At 31.0% G+C, this 25,827-nt stretch overlaps 1 protein-coding gene across 1 annotated transcript; it reads left to right on the top strand.

Moving 5' to 3' along the window:
• Positions 1-1,953: 1,953 nt before the first annotated feature.
• Positions 1,954-23,812, top strand: LOC130897205 (J domain-containing protein). The gene is made up of 4 exons (XM_057805946.1): positions 1,954-2,311; positions 9,814-9,915; positions 14,094-14,210; positions 16,437-23,812. Exons 1-4 carry the CDS (start codon positions 2,225-2,227, stop codon positions 16,653-16,655), a joined length of 525 nt encoding a protein of 174 aa, XP_057661929.1. The 5' UTR covers positions 1,954-2,224; the 3' UTR covers positions 16,656-23,812.
• Positions 23,813-25,827: the final 2,015 nt, after the last annotated feature.

The raw sequence follows: 25,827 nt of genomic DNA on the forward strand, positions 1-25,827 counted from the left end.
AGTGCAAATTATGATTCCTCGTAACAAAAAACGTGAAATTGCCAATTTTCAAAGAGAAATTGTGCACACATAAAAAAATATTGCGAAAATCAAAATTTATATTTAAACTTTGAACCCCGTATCTCGGAAACTAGCAATATTTGCATAAGACATGTTGAGCAGAATCATCATATTTGGAGGTCTAGAATCTACAGTTCAGAGATTGGACATTCTTAATGAATCACCCTGTATAATTATTTGGCAAATATAGTTCATTTATTTTTCTACCCAATATAAGCACCGAATTTCAAAGAAAAACATAAGCTCATGCTGCCGAATTTAATAAGATGGAACTAGTCATAGTAATAATTAAATTGCAATAATTAATAAAATTGAAAACTATACAGAAGTTATCTAGAATTGTAATAAAATCAATACAATATACACATATATGAATTTCTTTTTTCTTAGAGCTTTTGATATGTTTATGCTTCTTAATGTTTTTGATTTTAGATCTCTTTGGATTTAAAGTTACTTAGTTTATTTTATAATTTTTTGTAGACAGACAGATGAAAAAATCACGTTTCAAAATATGATATTGATTCCTACAATTTGCGTATTTATATTAATCAATAAATCAACTACATCATGAATATCAAAATAAAGATAAAATCAAAATAAAAATTTGTTTTAACAAGAAAAATTAATTTTTCCTCAGTGAGACAGTCTACATAGGGCAGACATTTCAATATTTAGAAAATAGACTAAAAGGTCATCAATACGATAAAAAAATAAAACTTTATTAACGAGCTACGAAATATCGAAAAGACATAAATTCAATTATAAATAAAAAGAATTTATAGAAATGGTTCACATTTATAAGAACAAAAAAGCTATAAATGATATAAAAAGACCTTAATTATTTTAATATTCATGATGTAAGTGAAGACTGAAATAAGTTGAAACGTCAAATTTTTATCTGTTTCTAAAGAATGAAGAAACTAATTTTAAATTAGAAAAGACCTAGAATTTTAGGTCTCCATTTCAAAATTTTTAATAACACAATTGAAAAACATGAAAATCTGTTTTTAAAAAATTATAAAAGAAGCTAATTTCAAATCAGAAAAGACCTAACACCGACAATATTTAGACGCATTAATATAATAATAATAATAATAATGATAATAATAATAATAATAATGATAATAATAATAATAATAAACATAATAATAATAATAATAATAATAATAATAATAATAATAATAATGATAATAATAATAATAATGATAATAATAATAATAATTATTATAATAATAATAATAATTATAATAATAATAATAATAATAATAATAATAATAATAATAATAATAATAATAATAATAATAATGATAATAATAATAATAATAATAAACATAATAATAATAATAATAATAATAATAATAATAATAATAATAATGATAATGATTTCTGAAAGACAAATAAAAATTGACGTTTCGACTTATTTAATTCTTTATCAAAATAGAGAGGGGATCACCTTTTTTAATACACCCTGTATATCATGAATATTTCAGTATGATCTGATAATAAGAATAAAATGGCAGATAAAAATGTTAAATATTTATAAAATTAATGGAATTTCTATTTGTTTAATAATTCGAATAAATTTCTCATAATTTAACATCATTTATTGTGCTAATATTATCATTTTGAATCACGCTGTGCGAATAAATAGTATCAACTTATCAGTTTCCGTTTTTCTCAAATTTCAACCAACAATTAGTGAGGAAAACCCTTCAAAGCCAATGTCTAGAACCCACAAGGAAAAATGTTTTCAAGCATCACCTAATTACCAAGTCAGAAGTCGAGTTCTGGTTAAGCCACATAATTGACCTGTCTGCGAATCCCCCTAATTAAGAGTTGATAAATCGAACGAAACTCCAGCGCAGTATATATTTCCCCCAAACAACGAATATTGTAGAATGTTTCACGTTTCACATCGCCTGGATTTCCCCATCGATTCATCGGCCAGCTACCACAGCGCATGCTTTCGTGATCTTAACATTACAACAATTTGATATAAACTTATTTAAATATAACAACTTTCACTTCCAATTTATAACATTGACAACAATCTTTTAGAACAATCTTTTGCGGTGCGTGTTTTTGTGTTAAAACAGTTGATTTAGTAGTAATTGGATTATCATTTGTGATAAATCAGGTCAGTAGGCTTTCTGGTGGATTGAAGATGACAAGTGTCGGAGATATTTTAGATTATAAGAAGAAGGAAGACGAAGATTATTATTCTATTTTGGGCTGCGATTCCAGTTCCACTGTAAGTTATATTATCATTATTATTATCATTATTTTTTTAAAAATAAATATACTCAATTAAAGCGGTAGTTTCTCGAAGTATATGTTGGAAACATTTCTGATTGTATTTTTGAAAAACAATATTGATATAGCGGAGATTAATGAAATACTCGCAATTAACTTTTCATAACAAATTGTGATAATGGTTATCACGATAATTTATGTAATATCTATGGAACTGTTTAGTTTTAAGTAATTAGTACACAAATAATTACATATAATTGGGTTTGGTATCTAATTTTTTTTATATATATGTATATATATAATTTTTTTCTCTCTAATTTCTTGGATTCGTAGATTGTTTGGATGAAATAATTAAACTTCGATGAAATATCACATTTTTATGTTAGATTGTACAACTTAACGTTTGGCTCCTTCTTTGGGAGCATTTTCATAAGAATAATTCATATATGATGATTAAAATATTTATAAAATAGATAAAAACATATTAGTAGATATCTTAAAAACATTATTAAAAACATACGTAGATTGAAATAAACTAATTTATCAAATTATGGTAAATTTGGCTGAGGTTTTTTATATTTTGTCTATCATTCACAGAACAATAATTAATATCTAATTATTTGATTAATAATTTTTGGTAGTTCGTGTCTTGAGCTAAAATTTTTGTTTATTTAAAATCAAATTCATGATGTTAATTTTTTTCATGTTTGTGTAAAGCAGTCGATGCATTTTTGGTGTATTTGTGGCCATTTATTCTGTTCTCTAAGTATTGTGTAGTCATTCCTATATAATGTGACAATTCAGACATGGTATGGAATTTATAATATAAGATTTATTAGTGTCTTTAGTTCTGTTTTTTTGTGTAGTGAAGTTTTGAAAAAGTGAACTAGTAGAAAGACTCAATGTGATACTGGCAAGTGACGTTTTTGATTCAAAAACATTTAAATATTTCGATTTATGTCCGCAAGAAGATTTCGACCATGACGGACGATATTTTAACATAGAAGAACGATGCGGAAATTCTCACAAAGACAATTCACATATTGTTATACGACTGTTATTATGTTTGTCTGCATTCTGGAATTGAATTATCGAGAAATTCTTCTTATATAAATAGGCGCTTGTTTATCAGCGACAAAGTCAGTACATAATTGGATGTCGTAGTCAACGGATCGATATAGTAAATAGTGTACTTAGTATGAACTTGTGAATAAATTAAGTAAGAAATATTGTGTATAAATTCACCCCACCGTATAAAAATAGTTTAAATAAATTAGAAGAAAAACATAACGTGTGGGGTATTATGAATAAATAGTGACGTAAACATGGTTCAGAAACTAGGTGACCTGAAAGTGACAGAACTAACAACAGAACTGGAGAATCCCGAGTTGGAAACGTCCGATAACAAAAAGTGAATTAGTAGAAAGACTCAAAGTGATACTGGTAAGTGAGGTTTTTGATTCAAAAACATTCAGATATTTTGGTTTATGTCGACGAGAAGATTTCGTTTCATAGTAATCTCTCAGCTTTCAAATTGGTGAATCTAAGAGTAGATTGAATGAAGAATAATTCTGAAATATATAAAGGCTGTTTTTTATCAATACGTTAGTCATTTCCTCGAACGATCTTTCTTATAGTGACGATTTTCTAAAATACAAACGATTAATAATGAAGCATAAAATGAAAATGATGAAAAAACTGCTGTTGCGGATAGGAAATTTTAAAATATCACATAATTAGATTTGCTGAAAACGGTGATGAAGCATCTGTTTGCGATAAGCAACTTAAAATTGAATCCTTGTCATATTAACGAAAGAGATTAGAAATTTCCAGTTCTGTCGAAATCTGTACAAAAACAAAAATTAATAGTTCTACATGGTTTGTATCAACCGACTTTTTTGTCCCGATACAATGTGTAGAAAGGCATATGAAAGTATAACAAATTACCATGCTTCGAGTCCTTACATATCCATTACTAAGAAAAATATATAATGAAAAATATATTGATAATAAATGAATATTAATGCGTTCTTGATTTTAAAGTTTCGAATTTTCTTTGAGTCTTTATCAAAATATGATATTGACATTGACAATTTGCGTGTTTATAGTAATATTTATAATAATATATTAAAATAAGTATAATATTATATTAAAATAAGAATAAAATCAAAATAGAAAATGAGGTAAGTGATCTATTGATTAATATAAATACGGGGGAGAGTACGATTTTCGTGGCGCCGCGGCTTTGGCTTAATTAGACCAAAATAAAACGAAAACGGAGAATGAAATTTTTTGATATCTCGCTTCGTTTTCGAGATATCAATACTTGAAGTTATAATCATATAATACTTTGTTTCAAATGCATATTTTATCACTTCAAATTCAACATGAATTTTGTAATTCCATAAACAAAAGATTTTTATATAATTTTTATATTATTTACCCTGATACTCCAAAATTATATTGAAAAAACAGATTTTTATAACAAAATGAATATAACTCAACATACGATAAATACATGAATAATTTGATATTTTTCATTAAGAATTGTCGGTTGTTTTTCATTATTTATAAAATAAAAAAAATATTTAATGATAGTTTGAAGATTTAATCAGTAATTTAATGTAAAAATACCCTCTTACAAGCAAAAAGTGCGTTCTGAATGCTTTCAAAAATTATTTATTTTCGTTTGTTTTATAATTGAAAAGCCGGAATTCTGACGAGGCCCCCCATAAGAAAAAAAAATAATAATAAAATAAAACTAAAATAACCCTCACGCGAAGAAATTTTTCTTAGACAATTTCGGCTGTAAAAAATTCACGATTTTTGAACTTTTTACACTCAAAGGGCACCACGATAAGGTTAGGTTTTTTTTCCAACTTCAAGTATCGATATCTCGAAAACGAAGCGAGATATCGAAAAATTTTATTCTTGATTTTCCGCTTATTTTGGGTCGATTTACAAAATGGCATAGTCAAATCCAGGCGTCACGTAAATCGTACTCGTGTCTAAATACGCAAATTGTCAGTGTTAATAACATAAAGACTTAAAGAGAAGTCGAAACGTCAAATTTTATATATCAAAAATTATTAAAAAAAACTAATTATAAAACAGAAGAGACCTAAAATCAAGAACATTTAGATGCATTAATATATCAAAAGGTCTAAGAAATAAAAAATTAAAGAAATTTAAATGAGTATTTTGAGAAATATATGAAAATCCGAATCATTTTTTTTATAAAGAAATCTTATCATTCTTATGACTTATATTTGTTACACCTATAATGTGTTTGTTGTGACAAGTGAGCCCTCCTATCAGAGAATTTTTGTTTAGTTGATTCATTACTTACAATAATCAAAAACCGGATGGTGAAATATCATTCAATAACTTGAAACGATAAGAACCAGACATACCTGACTACTTACGCCTAATGACTACTGACTGTAATACTAAAAACTTTATTTTATTACATAGAAACAACTATGAAGTGATTTATAAAAGAATATTCATGACATTTAACAATCAGAAACGATTTAAATGTACTCGAAAAAAAAATTAATTTCACTAGAAAGTTTCGTTCTTAGATTTTCTCATTATACAAACTCCCACCGATAGAATAGAGGCTTTAAATAACTTGCAGATATTACAGAGCTTCCAGACACGTTGAATGAGTAAGATTAAAAACGTTCAATGGTGTGTTAAATCTTCTATATTCTAATAATTAAATTTGTCAGGTGGAACATAATGGGATACTTTCTTTTATTTTCAACATTTCATTTCGTAATTTTTGGTATTACTTGAGGTTTTGTTTCGTTAAAACAAAGATCTGTAATTAGTAAATAAACAAAAGGTGCTGCACGCCTCCGAAAGCGGTGAAATTCATTTAATTTATTTTCTTTTGTTCTACTTCATTTCTATAGTTTTTTCTTCGCAATCCAAAAAAGGAGGTTTTGTTTAAAAGTAGGCGTCAATCGAGGTTTGTAATATTATACAGGGGACTGATTTTAAAAAGTAGATGTTTCTACTCACAACACACAATCTAACAACCAAGAGTTTCATCAGGTAAGGTTCTCAATTGATATCAAACCTAATAGTCCAAGCGCCGTAGCCAAAATTTTACAATACCTGACGTTACAACCAATAGTAATGATTTTTTGCTCAAAAATAGTTTTTAAAGAATTATTCTATGAGTGAGCGGTCATGGAAATTGGGGAAAACACTAGAAAAAAAACTCTAAAAATTGATATTTCGTTAACAACGTAAGGATTGGAAAATTCGATCCTTAACAAATATTTAGAGCATAAAAACTTTCACAAAGAAGTTATCCACATGTTTTCTCGAAAAATAGTCCATTTTGGAAATACGACGCCCTGAAGTATTGTTTTTCAGTAATGGACCCCTGGTGCGAGACTTGTGACGCGTATGTTCAAGTTAATTAAGCTGTAATTGTGTAAATTCGTTATTTAAGTAGACTGAAATCAGATTCTCATAATGATATAATTGTTATTTAAGTTTTATTTAAGTTAATTTGCCGGTTATACACATTGGCTATTTATGAATTCGCTCATTCTGAAACCAGCTTTGACAGTTCGATTTATTTATTTTTAACTTAACAGTATAAAATTCCAACAAAATATTTTATTATCTATAGTCACACATCAATTGAAATAAATTTCTTAGAGAAGTGAATTTATTAATTTTCAAAATGATGGTAAATAATCATCCGAAGTACATCATCTTTATTTGCTTTTTCGTATAGGTTATCGGATTAGTTGATTTTCATTTTTAGTTTGTCACGTTTCACACAAGTATCTTTGCTTAGTCATTTAATCTCAAAATCCATACAATGGAAAATTTACTTAAACTTGGTGCGACTTACAGCAATTTGATAGAGTCCATCAGACAGTGATTGTACATTTTTTCTGCTGTATAAATTGGGAGTAAATATTTTTTGTTGTTGTCCCATGTACTGAAATAACTTTGATTGACTGGAGCCTTCACAATAGAGTCTGTAATTTTATGACATCACCATCTATATACATGTTTTTTAGAGGCTCTTCTCTTCTAAAGTCATTTTGATAAATTCCGGAACAGTTTGAGGTTATTTTGAGACTGCATAGAAATTTGTTTGCTTCACCCAAGATTATGCGAAAACAATCTCGTCAATTCTAAGGTGATACGTATAACTGAATGGTCGATTTTTATTTCTGCTGCCTGTTTTTCTATCTTTAGTAGAAGCCTTCTTCTGCTTTTTTATCTACTAGTTTTTCAATACTCCTTGAAAATGACCTTTCTATCATCTTCTTTAAACTTTTCTCTACATTTCATTCGACAGCTGACACAATTTAGATTTTTTCAGTTTACCAGATGAAGTATTCTTCAGCATGCTTTAGTTTCTTTTGGTCTTTCCCTTAACAGATTTTCTTGAGTTTCAGAGACCACATCTTGCACTGGTAAAATACCAGGCACAACTTCTTGCACTGATGTAGTTACCTTCTGAAACGCCGTTTGCTTCAGTAAAAATAAAAGGACATCGCTATCACTAGAATCTACATCAGACGATTCAGGCTATCAAAAAATTCTTCTGGCAGGAAGGGAACAGGACTAATTGACAGGGAACCTGGAAACAATATACACCACTGACTGTTTGTTTTTGAACTTAACTGGCAGCATGGAAACTTTCACAAAACGATTAATACTGAGGCTAAAAGATTGAGAAAAATGTAATGTGAGAATCTGATATTTTTCCATTGTATTCTTTTTTTTGCATTTTTTAACTAGCAGCCTCAAAAAGCTGCACACATCAAGAAACTTCTCTCAAAAACTGAATTATTGAATCAAGAGGGAAAAAAAGGAATATGTAAATGTAAACAAAAAAAATTCGATGCGATATGTTGACTTATCGCGTTATCACTTTTATCATGTAAGATCAATGATATTGTTCCAGATAAATTGATTTGTCTCTATAGTAACATTCTTAAAGGGATATTCACATTATAAACATCGGTTTCTCGCTCTAATTTTGATCAATCTAACTTATCTCGTTTCATACATAAGGAATATTTTCCATAAATTAGTCTAAATCCAGACACACCTTGTTTTAGCTTGAAATGGAATAATCTTCGTTTTCCTCGACACCACCAAAATGTTGTAGTGCAGGCATTCAAGCTCAAAATGGTGTCAAACTTCCGAATTCTTTAATGCAGCTCAGATTTTCCTGAAAATTTGGAATTAAACTCATCTTACCATCCATATCAAGATCTACATGGTCGCAAGGTGTGCAAATTGTTTTTAAGGGGTGAAAACCATCCCTTATCGAAAAATATAAAAATTCAATTCAATTCAAATGTTTTTCGTTTATACAGCATATTATATAATAGAAAATTTATATGTTTTGAAGTATCAACCGTTAAAAATTACCCTTCTGATGAAATTTTTTTGATTATATATTTTTCATGAATGAAAATTAATTTTCTGCTCTAAAAAAATAATTTTTTTATTGATAAAAATATTTACAGTTAATAAAAATTTTCAGAGCTACAAGCCTATGTATGCTAGAAGGGCTTTAGCCTCTTCACATTTTATTAATAAAGGGTCAAAGCAATCCTCCAACTATAAAGACAAATTAATTTGGTTATAACTCCGTAAATTTTTATGCTACAAAAAGAATAAAAAAAGCACAATAATCGTCATAAAAAATGCTTCAATTTGAATGTTTATTTGTTCTTGTATATCTTATAGTTATGGAGAAAAAATGAATAAAAAATCAAAAAAAAAGTATTATTTAATGCTCATGGTTTTAAAAATTATCCATTTCTAATCAGCTAAACTTTCAAATGTCGTAAATAACATCCAAATAAAGTATTTGGTACAAGGAATAAGTTTAATTTCGATTTTCAATGAAATAGCATTAGTTTTAGTGCAATTTTTTTAGCTTTAACAATTTTACATCATTCCTCACTAAAATTTTAGTCGAAACTACTTTTATCAGTAGTTATTTAAAAGCTCTTTAAAAAGTATTCCATGACTTTTTGTTGAAAAATGTACCCTTTTCTCGTTCTTTGAGGTTAAATGCTCAGTTACGTAAAACAAATTCAAGTATTCAAGTATCTATAACTTGCTTTAGGTAGAATATTAAGATCTCAACATATAGCTTAATTTCTTTGTTTTAATAAGCTTCATTTCTGTTCATCACACTTTTCTAGATAAAATGCATCATTATAAAGTTATACGTAACAAACTATTGAAAATGCGGTTTTTTTGACGAAAAATGGTACTTTTCAATTGCGAATAACTCAAAAATTATCAATCTGGCGAAAAAACTTTATATGACATTTTTTACTTTAAATTTGCTGATATTTCGATTTCTGGGGTTATTTTGGGTGAAAAATTTTACAAGTTAAAGCGCTCTAATTAATTTTGGGAAAAGTTGAATTCGTCTCTATACGATTCCATCGTTTATACTCATATTTTTTTAATCGCATTTCGTTTTTTCCCCAGATAGAGCAAATAAATGCTGAATATAAAGTGAGAGCTCTACAATACCATCCTGATAAAAATTCTGGCGATAAAGAGGCAGAACAGAAGTTTCAGTTACTAAAAGTAAGTACAATTTTGAAAATAGCGATCTATAAGTCGGTGTACAATTTTTCCACCACAATTTTTGACTAATTATGAACTCTTCGGGAGAATGTGGATAGAGGTTTCGTGCTCTGTACAACAAAATCTTCACGCCGCATTATCTGCTAAGTCTAGCGTCTTCATGCTACATTCAGCAGATTTACTCTGGTTATAGTTTCCCAGAAGACTCTTTGCCTATAAGTTGTCCCAATATTTGGTTTTGTTTCTATTAGGCGAGCGGATCACCTCCAAAAAGTCGCTTAGAAAACGAAAAACCGACCAAACTCGTTCTAGTCGCTAAAAACCATCGAAATTTATATTTCCGAGGGTGCTGAATACGAATATGACATTTATTTTTTTCCAAAGTTGGCGAAACAAGGTCAAAATCGAGTTTTAAGTCGAAAATATGGAAAAAATAAATTCGGGATTTTTGCTGTTCTACTCGCTGTATTTTGGCGAACGACGAATATTTTTTCATGAAATTTTTTTGGCATACCCTTGAACCAATCCAAAAAGTAAATAAATCGCCCCAAAAATTTTCCGGCTGTATAGAAAATTCCGGAAATTGTTTTTTAGGCTCTCCCGACTTTGTGCATACGATTGACAAAGTTGAATGAGGAAGTTTAAAATTTACTACTTCTGGATGCTTGGTACTAAAATTAATGATGTGAATAAGTTTTTGGGAAAGTCTCAGATCTTAATATGTAGAAGAAAAAAAGTTTTCAAGATTTCAAGATGCGAGTTTCGACTCCGCGGCGCGACGCCGCTCGAGTAGCGCATGCGGGAATACTCTCATAGCGAATTATTGTTTTTTCTGTGGTAAAGAAGCAAATCCGAAAAAAGGTATCAAATTATCATTTGTTTCTGCAGAAAAAAGTTGTACAATTAAAACAAAAATTCTCGACGCAGCAAAAATTAGAAAATATAATTGAAAATCGATTTAACTCTGAAGGTTTGAATTTTGATTTGCACACAGCAAAAGCACAGTATCACATAAAGTGCTATCAAGATTATATTTCGGCAAAAGCACTCAATGCATTCCAAAATAAATCGATGGGAGATTATGCTAGCTTAGCTCGCCAGACTTTTTCCTATTATGAGAAAAAATTGGATGACGGTCATTCAATTTTATTACCCGATATTTGTGATAAATTTCGCCAAACAATTATCGAGAAAGGGCAGAAAAAATACGACAAAACTCTGAATATTCGTTCAACGTTTATTAAAGGAGGATTGATTTTGCATAATTTTTTAGATGCTGAGAAAAATCACGCTGACACATACATTTCTTAAAGTACAGGACGTAATGAAATAAGTATTATTCATGAAGCGGTCGGCATCGTTCGAAAACGAAAACTCGCATCTTGAAATCTTGAAAACTTTTTTTCTTCTAAATATTAAGATCTGAGACTTTTCCGAAAACTTATTCACACCATTAATTTTAGTACCATGCATTCAGAAGTAGTAAATTTTAAACTTCCTCATTCAACTTTGTCAATCGTATGCACAAAGTCGGGAGAGCTTAAAAACAATTTCCGGAATTTTCTATACAGCCGGAAAATTTTTGGGGGGATTTATTTACTTGTTGGATTGGTTCAAGGTTATGCCAAAAAAATTTCATAAAAAAATATTCGTTGTTCGCCAAAATACAGCGAGTAGAACAGCAAAATTCATTTTTTCTAAATTTTCGACTTAAAACTCTATTTTGACCATGTTTCCCCAGCTTTGGAGAAAAATAAATGACATATTCGTATTCAGCACCCTCGAAAATATAAACATCAATGGTTTTTAGCGACTAGAATGCGATTGGTCGGTACATAAAAAAAATGGGGGTGACCTTCTTTTCAAATGTTTTTTCCATTGTTCTAAGCTGATACCGCAGAAGGATTCAGGTCATACGAAGGGCTTTTCTGTCCCCGCTTCAGCGAGCTTATCAGATATTTTATTTCCTTTCGCTCCGGGAGCGTCCCGGAATTCATTGTAGGGTAATTTTTTAGAGTACTACAGATAGCATTTATTGAATTCGAGTATTAAAGTTTAGGAATATCCATGTCCAACAAAATTCCTGTCGAATATTTGAAGTTAAATTAAGAGAATTCAATTTTTGATTAAATTAAGTTCAGAAAGTCCAATTTCGACCAATTTCAAAGCAAATTTTTGATTAAATTTATTAAATCAAATTTTGGAAAACGGCTTTTGGTATACCTATCACTCGTAAACTCATTGCTGCAAAGAAATAAATTATGTTCTCCTTTGTTATCTTTAATCTTAAAAGACTAACGTATAAATAAAAATCTGAAATCAACAATCTATATACTTTTTAGAAGCGGGTGAATAGAGTTTAATCGATTTTACATATTCTGTTTTATTCTCTGGACAAGAGCATTCAGGAATATTCACAATTTTCGAGACCGACCTTCCCGATATGTCAGTGAATAAATTGGATTCAGCCCAATGAAGCTAGAGAGCAATTAATTCTCAAAATGTGTTGGAAAGGACTATGAATCCTTCCGTGTATTTTCCTATTGATTATCAAATCTGTTTTAAATTATATGGACGAATATAATTTTATCATAGTTTAGTTGAAAGGCATAATAGATCCGAATATAATATAAAATATAATAACCGGAAACACGGCTTGTATTCCAGTATTTCACAGGAATTAACTCACACGTTCGAATAAAAGGATTGGATTTAAAAAATTTCACTTTTGTATTACTTATGGGGTGAACGCAGCTATTCGGATGGGCGCGGGAGGGATGTCAATCGGTAAAGGAATTTTTTAAGCTATATAGCGCGAAGGAACCGTGAGTTTTGCGTGCGTGAGTTTTACAAAAACGGTAATTCGGCAACTGTAGTGCGTAGAAATGCAATGTTCGTTATTTAAATGATGCGTCAGGCGCACGATTGACTGGATCAACACTGTATAAACCAAAATCCGGGTGTCCAAGGTCTTCTAAAACTGTCTGAAAGCGTGCTGTTGCTTTAAACGTGCATAAGTAAACAACATTTCGCATTTTACACCAAGATTTGGGGCTGCATCGTTAAAAATTCAGTTGGTGTAGGAATCGAAGACTTGGTATGCTAGTCTGAGACTTGACTTCGTAAATCAGATGATTGAGCGCTATCTACCGTTTAACAACATTTCCCAAATGAAGTTCATTTTTGTCTTAATCATGACATAAGCATCATAAGCCCCTACATTTGTCTAAAGTGACTGTATGAGCAGTAATATTAGCGCGAGGAATTATAGACTTTACTTTATCATTACTTTGTGAATGTAGCCAAAAAAAGACTAACTTGCACAGTTTCTTCTTTATGCCCGTAGTTTTAGCAGAGCTTCGCAGTTTCTTGTTTATAAACGACATTGCCTATCTAGACTCTACGGTAAAATATTCTATTTGCAGACCACAGTTTCTCTTGAGGCAACCCTGATCTCACGGCACTTCATAGGACCATATCTAGTGAAGTAATTATCCTTAAACCATGATATAATTATAAGCTTGTCTGTCTCAACGCTAAGACACGTTTCCTTAACAGTTTATTATGCCCTTATTGAGTCGCATCTCCGATATGCCTTTCCCTTCTGGGGTACGTGTGGTACGAATCAATTTGAGCGAATCTCCAAACTCACTGCAGGGACTTTTAATCTTTGAAAGATTAAAAATTCTGACTCTACATTCCTTATTCATCTTTGAATCCGTTTGCATAATTCGTAAGCACGTTTCTCCAATTTCAGAAAGGTCTTTGCACGGCTATCCACGTTCAGAATTAGTTAAGGGCTCAATATTTTACAATGCAAGAAAATGCACAATCACTTGCCAATTATCTTGTTACTCAATTTTTTGACAATAAAGCATTTCCCTCTCTCTAGCTATTTTGAAGATGAAATGAGACGCACAGTTAAAATTAATTCAGAGCATTCACAGTATCTAATATCAAACTATAACAACAATTCTATAATAATAGTAATCAAAATTTCAGTTATTATTATTACCATCAAAAAGAACTTCTCTCAAGGCGTCTTTCTTTACATCTTCCAGTTTGATATATTAGAACAATAATTATTTTCCATTTTTATAAATCTTCTTTTAAGTTTACTCTCTATTTTTATCAAGTAGTTTGATCATAGCGATAAAATTCATTATATTCTATTATAGGAAGCGAAAGAAATATTGTGTGATCCTGAAAGAAGAGCAAATTATGACAAATGGAGAAGTAGTGGCATCGCTATCAGTTACAAGCAGTGGTTAGGAATGAAGGAGCATGTACACCAGGTATTTATTATATTTCCTCTTCTAAACACATTTAGCATTAGCAGTAATAATATTCAAGATATTCCTTCCCACAACATTCAAACATCTCTCGATACAATCTTAATCTGAATACGATCAAATTGAATACTACATTCGGTTCTTGGTGTGAAAATTAAAGGAAAATATTGAAAAAGATTTGAGAAAAGACATATAATTGACAAACAGTCTAAAATCGAAGATTCAAACAACAATCGATAATGTCAGGAATAGAAAATTTGTAGCTGTAGATGTTGAACAAATAGGCAGTTGATTAGAACGGCTATTAATTAATTAGAACGTGGTGAGATTGAAGGATGAACAAGTCTGAGAGATATTAATTTTGCTACATAAATAGGATAATGCAACAGAGGGAAATGTTAGGTGACATAAGAAATTCAAGTAAATAATAAGAAGAGAAGCATCATTTCCAATTTTAATAAGAATCTAATATAGTAAACTTACAGAAGATATGGTGGTAGTGGAAGCCAAAAGATAATTTCAATGAAAATTGTTGTTCTAAAGAATCCGCATTCTTTGTCGCATTATTTGAACACACTATATATTACAAGAATAAATCAATTTTTGATGCAAATCAACAAATTGTATCTCAGTGAAACTCAAACCCCTATATGAAACATTCTGTCCTAAAAAACATGAAAGAGAATTCACGGCGAATACTGAAAATTCTTCGATCAATGATTTATTGTTTGGCATAAATGTCGACGGATTTAGACGAATGCATCCAGGGCTACAACCCTGGAACTTTCATAAAACAGTCGTCCCCACAATAGAAAATTCTTTCAAATCGGTGAAAAAAGGATTCCATTCGTAAAAATTGAATTTTATTTGATATAAATATCGTTTTTGGTCATATTTACTCATATATATGTTAGTTAAATGCTAAGAAAATGTAGTGGGCTCTACTAGAACTTTTTCATTTCAAAAATCATTTAGGTGGGCTACTTTCTTACCCCAAGGTCACCAAACCTTCGAATTCAGACCTGAGCTTACAATAAATAATCTGTCTCATTGACAAATGTTTGGCCATTTTCAAAAAAAAACTGATTTAGATACTATAAAAATATTTCAAATGGGTAATCAAAATAGGCTTATACAACTGTCAAATAGGTTCCCACATACAAATACAACAACAACCCAATCCAATCTACTAAGAGGGTTACTAGTTTTGAGATAAATTTTGTGCGTTTAAACCAATTCTCGAAGCATTTTCTCAATACCTATTCAGTTATCTTCAATACATTTGATTTAAACACATCAATCGACTCTTCGGGTGTAAAAAAACGTTAACCTCGCAATTTATTGATCTGCGGGAAAAAGAAGAAACCATTGGGTGCAAAAATAGGGACTGCACAGCGGATGACCCATCAATTCGATTGTTTGAGCTTGTGTGTGTGAGCTAGCAAGGCGTGGTGGAGAATGATCTTCGGCGATTGGTTTCCCTGATTTTTCCGAAGATTTCTGTCAAGCAGGTGCTGTTGTACCTTCAGAATTGACCGTTCCACGTTATTCTAATGGAACGGTGGCAACATGTCCAGTTATTCCCAAGAAACAGGTGACCATTTGCTTCGGATTGCTTTATGCACCAACAACTCTTATTCGATTTGGCTCGTCTTGAATCCATGATTTTCTGAGACAACAGCCGATTTTGGACAACCAAGTCGGAAAACCAGCCAAACATTGTGACTCGAGATGGTGCTTCAACACGAAAAGTCGAAGCGAGTTGATCATCACTCAGCTGATGGTTTAATCCGAAAGTCGAAAGTCATGGCAGATCATCGCACGAAAATGTTCGAGATTTAATTCCATTTTTTGAACAAGATGAATGTTTCAAGTATCTGTAAACAACGAAAATAGCACTCATATGACAGCATGATCTGAGTACGTTCACCATTAAAAATGTCAAAGTTGACATATTCACATGTCAAAACTCAAGTAGCAACCCTCGTATATAAAAATTTAATATTTTTAAGTATATTATTGTATTAAAGTGTAAATTGGAGTGTACCTATTTATTGAAAATCATTGTCGCTTTTCTGTTTTTGAATACTTCCTGCTTCCTGTATTCAGATACCTCTGGCCAAATTTACCGTTTAATTTAATACGATCCTCCATTGAGTACATAGTTTATCAACGTGCAAAATACTGTATAATGAAAATTGATTTTTATATAAAAACTATGTTTTTCAGTCGATGCACTGGAGCAATCCAAAAACCAAAGATCGTATGCTAGAATCGGGGGGTAATTCTGGACCTTCAAGCTTGGGGGCAATGGGTACTTCACCGGCACATCGTCGAGCTTCTGAAGGCGGTGCAAATCTTCACTGGGGTGGACGTGGTGCAGGATCAGCTTGGGGCAAAGATCCTCCAAGCGAAGTTGTTAGTAAATTTCGAAATTATGAAATCTAAATTATCAATTCCTTATCATTTGTTCTCATAAAATATCACAAATTTGAAGAGTATTATGTTTAAAGTCCTAAATCAAAGCACATTATATCAAAAATACTGTCCCACGTGGAAAAACGATAGTTTATTCCACTATACAATTATTTAAAATGATAAAATAATTTTTTTTTCTTAAATTTGAGTCTAGAAACTCAAGCAATATGTGATTGGCTGACAACCACTGGATTTAAGCTGATTTTAGTTCACCCTATTGTTTATTTTATATGATCAGAAACAAAATATCCGTATTGATTCCAAACTTATCATTATCACAACAAATTATGAAGAAAATGTGTTGCTAAGATGTCGTGTTTTTGGATCCAAACTTATACAGAAGCTGGAGTCAAGTATTTGTACATTCTCTGGCTAATGTCTGTCTAATCTTCAAGTTTTACACTTAAATAGTTTTTTAATGACTATATATTAACTGTTTACTTTTGCTCTAGGCAGATCCACACACAAATTCATAACTACCCTATACAGTTGCTACCTGCTTTAAAATCAAATTTTATTGAATTATCTAGAAGCGATCTCGACCCTTGGCCTAACAGTTCAATGCCCTACAAAACCCTCACAAAAATATTAAAAACAGTATGCTGAGAAATAATAGTTGTCGTTCACGGTAATATATATATAGATTGAGGAAATTTGTAGTTATCTGTCTTCATCGATTTCCAAAAAGCTTACGATACTGTGAAAAGAAACCATTTGTACAGCATTATGAACGATCTTAGTATTCCAAAAAACTTATAACCTAGAAAAACGAAGGTAAAGGCAAATTAAAAAATATCAAAATGTTTCCAGACCAACACTGGACTAAAACAGGGAGATATCGGAATACGAGCTTAAGGAAACCTACAGAACCTTCATAGAAATGGCAGAGACAGTGAATCTACGAGTCAACGAAGATAAATCGAAGTTCATGATAATGACAACACCACAAAGAAAAAGAGCAATCAAAAGTTTGCCAATACAACTGAACGAAAAAAGGCAATAAGCTTAGACCAAGTTGTATCTTGGGGTGGTTATCAAGGTCGAAGGTGACGGGATAGAAAATCTGGAAGCGGGGATGACGAAGGGAAGTAAACAATTGGGAGCGCTGAATGCGAAAGATCACAAAAAATCTCCAAAAAGGCGAAGCTGCATCTATACAAAACAATAATAAAACCAACAGTGAGCTGTGGAGACGAAACGTGGATTCTTGATAAAGCAGAGGGAGAAAAACTAGATATATGAGAAAGAAAAATACTTCGAAGGATACCAGGTGATAAAGGAAATCAAATAATGAATTGAGGAATCTATTTGGAGGAGCAGAACTAAGCAAAATAATAACATCCAAGAGAATAGAGTGGCTGGGTCGCATACAGAGAATGTCAGATTTTAGAACAACAAAAAAATTATGAACATAGGGAGAAACAAGAAAAAAAGGAAGACCAAGGAAAATACGGTACGCAGAGGTGATGGAAGTCCTAAGAGAGAGAGAGGAATTTAGGACAAGAAAGCGAAAGCAAAAAATAGGAAAGAGTCTAAGGAAATTACTTCCATGCTGTGAGCCTAAAAGGTCTGCGTATATATTCACTATAAATTTTCAAGAACCAAAGCTTAATAGTCTGTTTGTTGTTCGTCTTTAGTTATATAATTTTATCTATTAACTGTATCGTAATGTTACATTAACCGAAAACTGAAAAATTTGTACTCTCAAATTAATTTCTGGCCAAAATTAACGAACCACTTCAATAAATATAAATATTTACAATATAAACACATAATAAAAATAAGTGAAGAAGGATAAATTCATACTTCTTATCATTGCATTCATGCGTCGCGGCATGCTTGTTATCAAATGTTCAACAAAAGCTTACGGTATATTCTCTTGTTCTTCTTCTTCTTCCTCTTTTAATATGACCAGGTCCTGTTCAATCATGTACGTTTGGCCCTCTTCTTGGATCTTCCTGAGAAGCTGAACTCCAGCTCTCGTACCACCTCTTGGTGGTCTGCTTATAGGTCTGCGAGTATTCGGTCTCTGAGTTTTAGCCCATTTTGCCCATCTGTCTTCTGGCATTCTTTCTACGTGATCCCTGCAGAATCTTTTTCTTGCCCTGACCACATCCTTTACGCCCAATTCTTCTTGTATGTCATCACTCCTTAATCGGTCCCTGAGGGTGACTCCCTTGTTGGTTCGCAGTATTTTGATCTCTGTGGTTCTCATTATTCTTTTTGTTGTTGATGTCTCGGCTCTGGTTTCTGAGGCATATATGTGAATAGGTCTCACACACGTTTTATAGATTCTGGTCTAGCTCTGTGTTTATATTCTCCTATTCTTCAATAACGACTTCTATGAGTTGGTTGTGATTAAAAACCGTAGGACGATGACTTTAATTCCTGTTTTTGAGATATTCTCATAGATGATTCACATTCAGACTGTTAGGTGGCTATTCTAATAAAGAGATATTGATATCATGTAAATAACTTTTCTAGCCACGTGGGGATGAGCATTCTCCCGAATGAATAAAAACTTAGGTCCAACAAACGGAGCAATGTTCGACAATAATGTTGTTAAAGTAATATTGGGCATTCATAAACCTCGTATGTATAGAGACCAATACCGTACGAGCATCGAAACAAATTCCTCCCCAAAACATTTTAGAGCCATCATCAGAAGAAGGCACTTAAGGAAAGATATTACAGCTGGCAAACCTTTTTCCTTGCCTCCGACAAACACGCTCACGTCCATCTGGAACTTTAATATCTAGTTTCATCGGAGAATTCTGATGTAGTCTTACAAAATTTAATCTCTTTGTCTTTGTGTTCTCTGGTAAGTAAGAATTTTTTGGCTGGTCTTCTGTTGCTTAACCCTGCTTCATATAAACGTCTTTTAATCGTTCGAGTCGATATAAGGATATTTCGAACATCTGATAATTCATTTCTTATCAGATTGCTGGTAACTTTGCTGTTTCTCAGAGCACGTTGTCTCAAAAAAACGATCATCATCATTTTGTTTAGTTTTCGCCCTTAGACTGTACTATTGTACAAATGGAAATATGTTATTTGTATTGAATTATCGTTATTCATATTATAAGATTCATTGAAATTCTTATAATAAATCTTGTCTTTTCAAATAAGATATTCACTGAACTTGCTACAATACTACGTAATCCAATTTTCCATCTGATCGTATGCAACCATCTTAACGTTAAATCATTTTGTGCTCTAAATATAAGCAACCAATACAACACATTTATTCAGGGTACTACCACTCGTTATATAATATTAGGTTCAATTCCTATGTAAGACTTTCAGTGCTTTTATGTGTACTATTTCTTTGAGCAAATAATCTTTCAAAAATTATCCTAATTATTTATGCATATATTGAGTCAATCATATATTGCCAAAATAACTATTTAAAATATTCTGCCCATATATATAGTGGTTGAAAAAAAAAAACTATTAATGTAAACAGTTTTTACTAATAAAAAGCGATGACTATTTATAAATCGATTTAAGACTTAATTGTGTTACAAACACAGTTTGAAAACAAATAATTTTTGTCTTATTTTTGTTTTGTTAATCTGACCACTGTATGTACCAATACTCAAAATATATATCTATTTAAAATATAAGTATATTTGGGAAATGCATGTACTTTTCTAAGCCCTTTACAAATATGTAGATATTCACCCTGTAATAGATCACTACCTACTCTATGGGTAGTTACTCTAGACAGAACTTTTGTGTACAGAATCTTTATAAATATTATGCGAATATTTCTTTACGATACTTTAGTTTCTTTTGAAAATTCTGCTACAAAATTAACCGAAAAGTTTTTCGTTAATGAAATGAGTTCGCCAAGTTTGGAAGTGTGTTTTGAAAAGAAATTATTGAGCGTTGAATTTTGATATATATTAGATTTTGTAGTATAAAAATATATAATAAAACTTCTTTCATCTTCATGGTTCCGCGCTCATAAAAGTTCAGGTCCTTATCAGGAAGAAAGTGAACTAGGTGCGATTGAAGGTCATCGTAATTTCTGGGAGTTTGACCATTAAAATAATTCTGCAAACTTCGAAATAAATGGTAATCAGATGGTGCCAGATCAGGGCTGTATGGTGGATGTGGCATCACTTCCCAGCCAAACTTCAACACTTAACCTTTCGATTTGACAATTCCGGCCGTTTATCTTTGATTGTTTCATCCAGTTTCATTAATTGTTGAAAGTAAATATCAGAAATGATCGTTTAGTTCATTTGAGGCATCTCTAAAAACTCAATAACTTTGTAATGCCACCAGACTGACAGCATGTACTTTTCTTGTTTGTTTTTCGACTTTCGATGTGGTTTGTGCTGGTTCGTGATCGTTTTCGAACTATGTTACTCTACAAGACCCATTTTTCATCACCAATGATGAATGAATTTATTTCAATTCGTGAGATACCCAAATATCAAGTTTCTTAACTAGCCCAAGACATTTTAAGTGTTTTTTAATTGTTGGGTGCGATACATGTAGCCTCTTCGCAACCTCTCGAACAGTTATATGACAATCCTTTCCAATTATGACTTTGATTTGATCATCATCAACTTCAGGCCGACTAGAACTTTGCTCGTCTTTGCGGGAAAAATCTCCAGAACGTAATTTTTTTTATTATTTCTTTGTGAGCCGGAGCAGCTCTCTTTCCTTTATTGAAATAAAAACGTAAAATATTCCGAAAATGTTCGTTTCTGCATTCCATTTAAAATTATCCTACAACTAAAAGTTTTAATAAAAATCACGCACTAATTGCTTCTGAAGTTATGTCATGTCATTTAAATAACTTATGTTACTAAGATAATGCCGACTGTAGGCTGAAGAGTGCATAGGTCTTTCGCATAATAATAATAAATTAAATTTAAATTAATAAATAAAGGTAGTGGGCCTAGCTCAATTAATTTTATAAAAGAATGTTTTCTTCACAAATATTCACGATTTTGTTCTTGAAAATAGTCTTGTTAAGAACTTTCTCGATAATGAAAAAGTAATTATTGCCATTTAACTCAGATAAACGCTGCAAATTTCAGACATGGGTTGATTAATTTCAGATAAACTTCAAAAAAATCTTAAAATTTAATTCTTAATCAAAAGTTTTTCATAATTTTTGCTAGCCGGAAAAATTTTCAAAAAAGATTTAATAAAAAATGCTAAATCAGCGAAAATACAAAATCAACTTGACTTTGTATTATCTGCTTGAACCGCTTATGAATCATTAGGATATAGTTTCTTTAATTCAAAAACATTTTAAATTAAATTTACCCCTAATTTTTTAAAGATTTTTTAAAAAATATTCATTTTTTATATTATTATTTTGATAAGTTAAATTTCAATCAAAATATAGGGTTATTTTCAACATTAAAAAAAATTTTGTTAACCAAAAGTAGCTTTTGTATAGAATTTTGAGTTTATTGAAATTGATTTCAATATTTAATAAAATTAATTTTGATTTATGAAGCTAAAATCGTCATAAATTAATTAAATCATTTTATAATTTGCATTCCATAATTATTTTTCAAATTTGAGTTGCTTTGTAAAGATAGAGAATTAAATGGATGAATTACTAATAATTATTTGTACATATCAAAGCCTCTACAGAGGTTATATTTAAAATTTGACTCAAAGGTCCTGGATAAAGTAAACTACATGAAAACCAATAAATATTTTTTGATAACTGATGGTGATCTATTACTTTAAGAACGTGTTATTGTGAAACTTTTTAGATATTTTTTGTTGAATAAATTTTCTTCATTTTTGTTCTGTTTTATTGAATGGTGTGTTTATCTATACATTTTTATAAAAGAACAAAAATCGAGACAATTTATTCAAGAATTATTTATTATTATTCTGATCAAACACGGATACAACCATTCATTCTACAAGAAAGTGTAACCTCATGTATTAATCGTATATGTATATCAAATAATAGGTGTTAAATGTTATAATAGTATCTTTTCGGTATACAAATTTCATCGGCTTTTCTTTGGTACCGATCTGTTAATCCCACTACTTTCAGACAATTCCAAATGTGGGATGCTCCAGCTCCTAAAAATCTTCAGTTTTTATTTCTGCTCCTGGGTGTAATGTCATGAAGTTCCTAAGTCTGTAGCACACTAAAAAATTTGGACAAAGATTTAGTCCTCTATGAATGACAAGACGGAATATCAGTTGGCGAAAATAGGATCAACAATCAACAAACCATACTGGCAATAACAGAAAGTATGACCAGACTGTCTGTTATCGGCGAAAAATATGGCTTAAAAATAAGTTAATCCAAAACTACGAAGTGGTAAACAACACTGGAAAATGCGAAAACGAAAAGACAATTGCAAGATCAGCAGCTACCAAGTTAAATAAAATCTGGAAAGACAAACCTATGAAGAAAACAACGTCTAGTTGATGCTCTATTGCAACGTAGCAATAGCAACTTTATGAAAGTACTAGAGTACTTTTCATCTACGTATCAAAAGTAATTATTAGAAGTATAAAGATTGATTAAGAATTGAAATAATTGAAAGAAAGTAATAAACTAAAAGAGAGATTGATTCATTTTTGACGTAATGGAATAAATACTAAGCACTAATAAAAGGAACTTATCTTTATTTTCCAAAAAAGCCGATGTCTTCTGGTATATAGAAAAGAAAAAATATGTTTCCCACTATTCCGTGTTTGTTTCTGAAACTTTTTATCAAATGCCAAGCAAAGAGTGATAACTGGATAATTTCCAGTATAACCCATAGCACTTCTCAACCACAGATTATTCTTCGAAATTAACTAGAATTTCAACGTTAAATTAACATGAATTATATTTCAAAAAACTAATAACTTTCAAAAACTCTTGTTCTCGATAACAATAAGATGAAGCGAATAACTGTTTGAGCAAATCTATGGAAGAGTTTGGATGAACGAGTTTATTCAATGGCCAAACAAATTATTCTGGAGATATTCCATAAAAACCAGTACCAACTGTTGAAGCAGGGTATGCACAACTTTCCATATCTTCAATCCTGTTGAATAGATGTATTTTGATATATGTTTAAATTATACCTATTAGATATAGATATAAATGAATGTTGAATCCAATAAATATTTACTGTGAACAGCGTTTTTCATTTTCACCTTTCACTACTAAATTAAATTCTTCTCTTCTCAAATGCAAGGGTTCGTAGCTTGGTTGATAAATATAAAGTATTTGGGCTAATATAAAGCTCTTAAACGAAATAGTTAGCTTACCATTTGGTCTTTAAGAACCACTCCCATGGGTGGAATGGAAATCGTGCCAAATCTACCATCTTTAAACTGAACAGAGACTAAATCTGTAATATAAATTTTAATACCTAATCACCAGCATATTTTCCAGACCATTATTGCGGAATATAGGGAGTTAATTATGTAATTGAAAGCGGGCAATTTAATTGGGCAATCCATTGAAGTATTACAGCTTCAAAAATAATAATGGATAGCTCATAACGATGACAGGGGAATATATTTCCTAATAAGTCTAGCTAAGGATGTCAAAAAATGTTCAATCAATACTGTGTGAAATGAATCAAATGGTATGAAATAACATATCGTTCAATTACTGTCCTCACAGACAAAGCTACATTCTAAACACTAAATGTCCTTAGAAAGTAGTGGAGGTCTTAGTACCGTAGTTAGTAGGTCATAACGAGGAATTAATCAAAATGGCCAAACAAACTGTTAGCATTGCAATCTGCAATCATCACATCTAAAACGAGTGGTTTGACAGAAGTAGATTCTATCTGTCAAACGAGGGTATATTATACTATAATAAATCTGAAAAGGTCGCAATTAACTAGGTTACAAGCCACCTCAATAATATCTATTGATCTCAGATTGTGATGAATACATTTGGGCTAGTTATAGTATCTTAATTTTGTCCGTTCACTTGAGATTACCAAGCCGATTGCCAATTAACAATTTTTATATAGATATACAACATATGCGATTGAAATACTTCCAAAGAAAAATATTTTTCTTTGTTCAATCACCTCCTGAAACTCACAAAATAACATACAAGCAAAGGAAAATGAAGTCTAGGTCCTATAGGCTCACTTGTGGACTGAGCTTTAAAAACTTTATCTGAAGAAGAATTCTACATAATGCTACATCTATTATGGGTCCATTTTTTCCACTTCCCCTTATTAACATAAATTGATAATGTTGGATTCATTTATCCGATGAAAAATAATGTTTAGTCCCCGTATAAAATTCGGTAAACATCTAACAAACTGTCAGTACACGTGGACTCATCATCTCCACTGTTTGCCAATGAAAACATCGAATCGTAAACATAAATGAATTTCTATTGGCCGAAGCTTTATGTACACAGTTTCTTCGAAATATTCCTGCCAGACAGTCTGCGATAAGCAGTGGCGGCGCTCGGTGAGATTCATTTAAGTTAAAAATATCTTTAAATAAATAGAAATATGGCGTTCTTTAGACCATGGGCGAATGAAAATAATGAAATTGCACAGTGTAGTGAGAATAGAGACAGGTATGAATTTAAAAATAAAGATTTAGATACACAAACACAGCAAATTATTTTAAATATGTTCTAATAGAGACTTAATTTATCTAGATGGAACATAGTTTGACAGTTACGATGTGGTAAATTTCGCTTAAGTTGACAATAGTTGACTACCATGATTATTTATAGACATACTTCTGGAATTAAAATATTTTTTATTCTTTTGTTTTATTTACAAAGAATTTATTTTCCTTTATGGTTTTTGCTTTGAAATTTCATTTTCAAAATAAAAAACGAATGAGGTACAAAAACAGCTCAGTTCACGTCTGGTACCCTATTTATACCAAACTCCCTCACAGACAGGTACATTTTACTCGTCTATTTATATAATCTGCAATAATATTGGTTGATATGGATACATCTACTCGAATCCATACTGTTCACACTGATCCTTTTGTTCACTGTTACTACTATACCAACACTCACAATTACACCAACTGATGCGCGTTCCGATAACCAAATTATCGTCTTCAGATATCGAAGTTACTAGTTTTCCTTGGTTATCGAAACTCGCATTTTAAAGGCTGGTATTTTGGTACCAATATGTTCAGTATGAATATAACC

The sequence above is a fragment of the Diorhabda carinulata genome, chromosome 8, assembly GCF_026250575.1.
Source record: "Diorhabda carinulata isolate Delta chromosome 8, icDioCari1.1, whole genome shotgun sequence".
Taxonomy (NCBI): domain Eukaryota; kingdom Metazoa; phylum Arthropoda; class Insecta; order Coleoptera; family Chrysomelidae; genus Diorhabda; species Diorhabda carinulata.

Excerpts from the sequence above, each read along its gene's own strand:
- LOC130897205 (XM_057805946.1), top strand. The coding sequence starts at position 2,225 with ATGACAAGTGTCGGAGATATTTTAGATTATAAGAAGAAGGAAGACGAA. Across the intron at positions 2,312-9,813 it reads GCTGCGATTCCAGTTCCACT|ATAGAGCAAATAAATGCTGA; the intron begins GTAAGTTATATT and ends TTTTTTCCCCAG. Across the intron at positions 9,916-14,093 it reads AGAAGTTTCAGTTACTAAAA|GAAGCGAAAGAAATATTGTG; the intron begins GTAAGTACAATT and ends ATTCTATTATAG.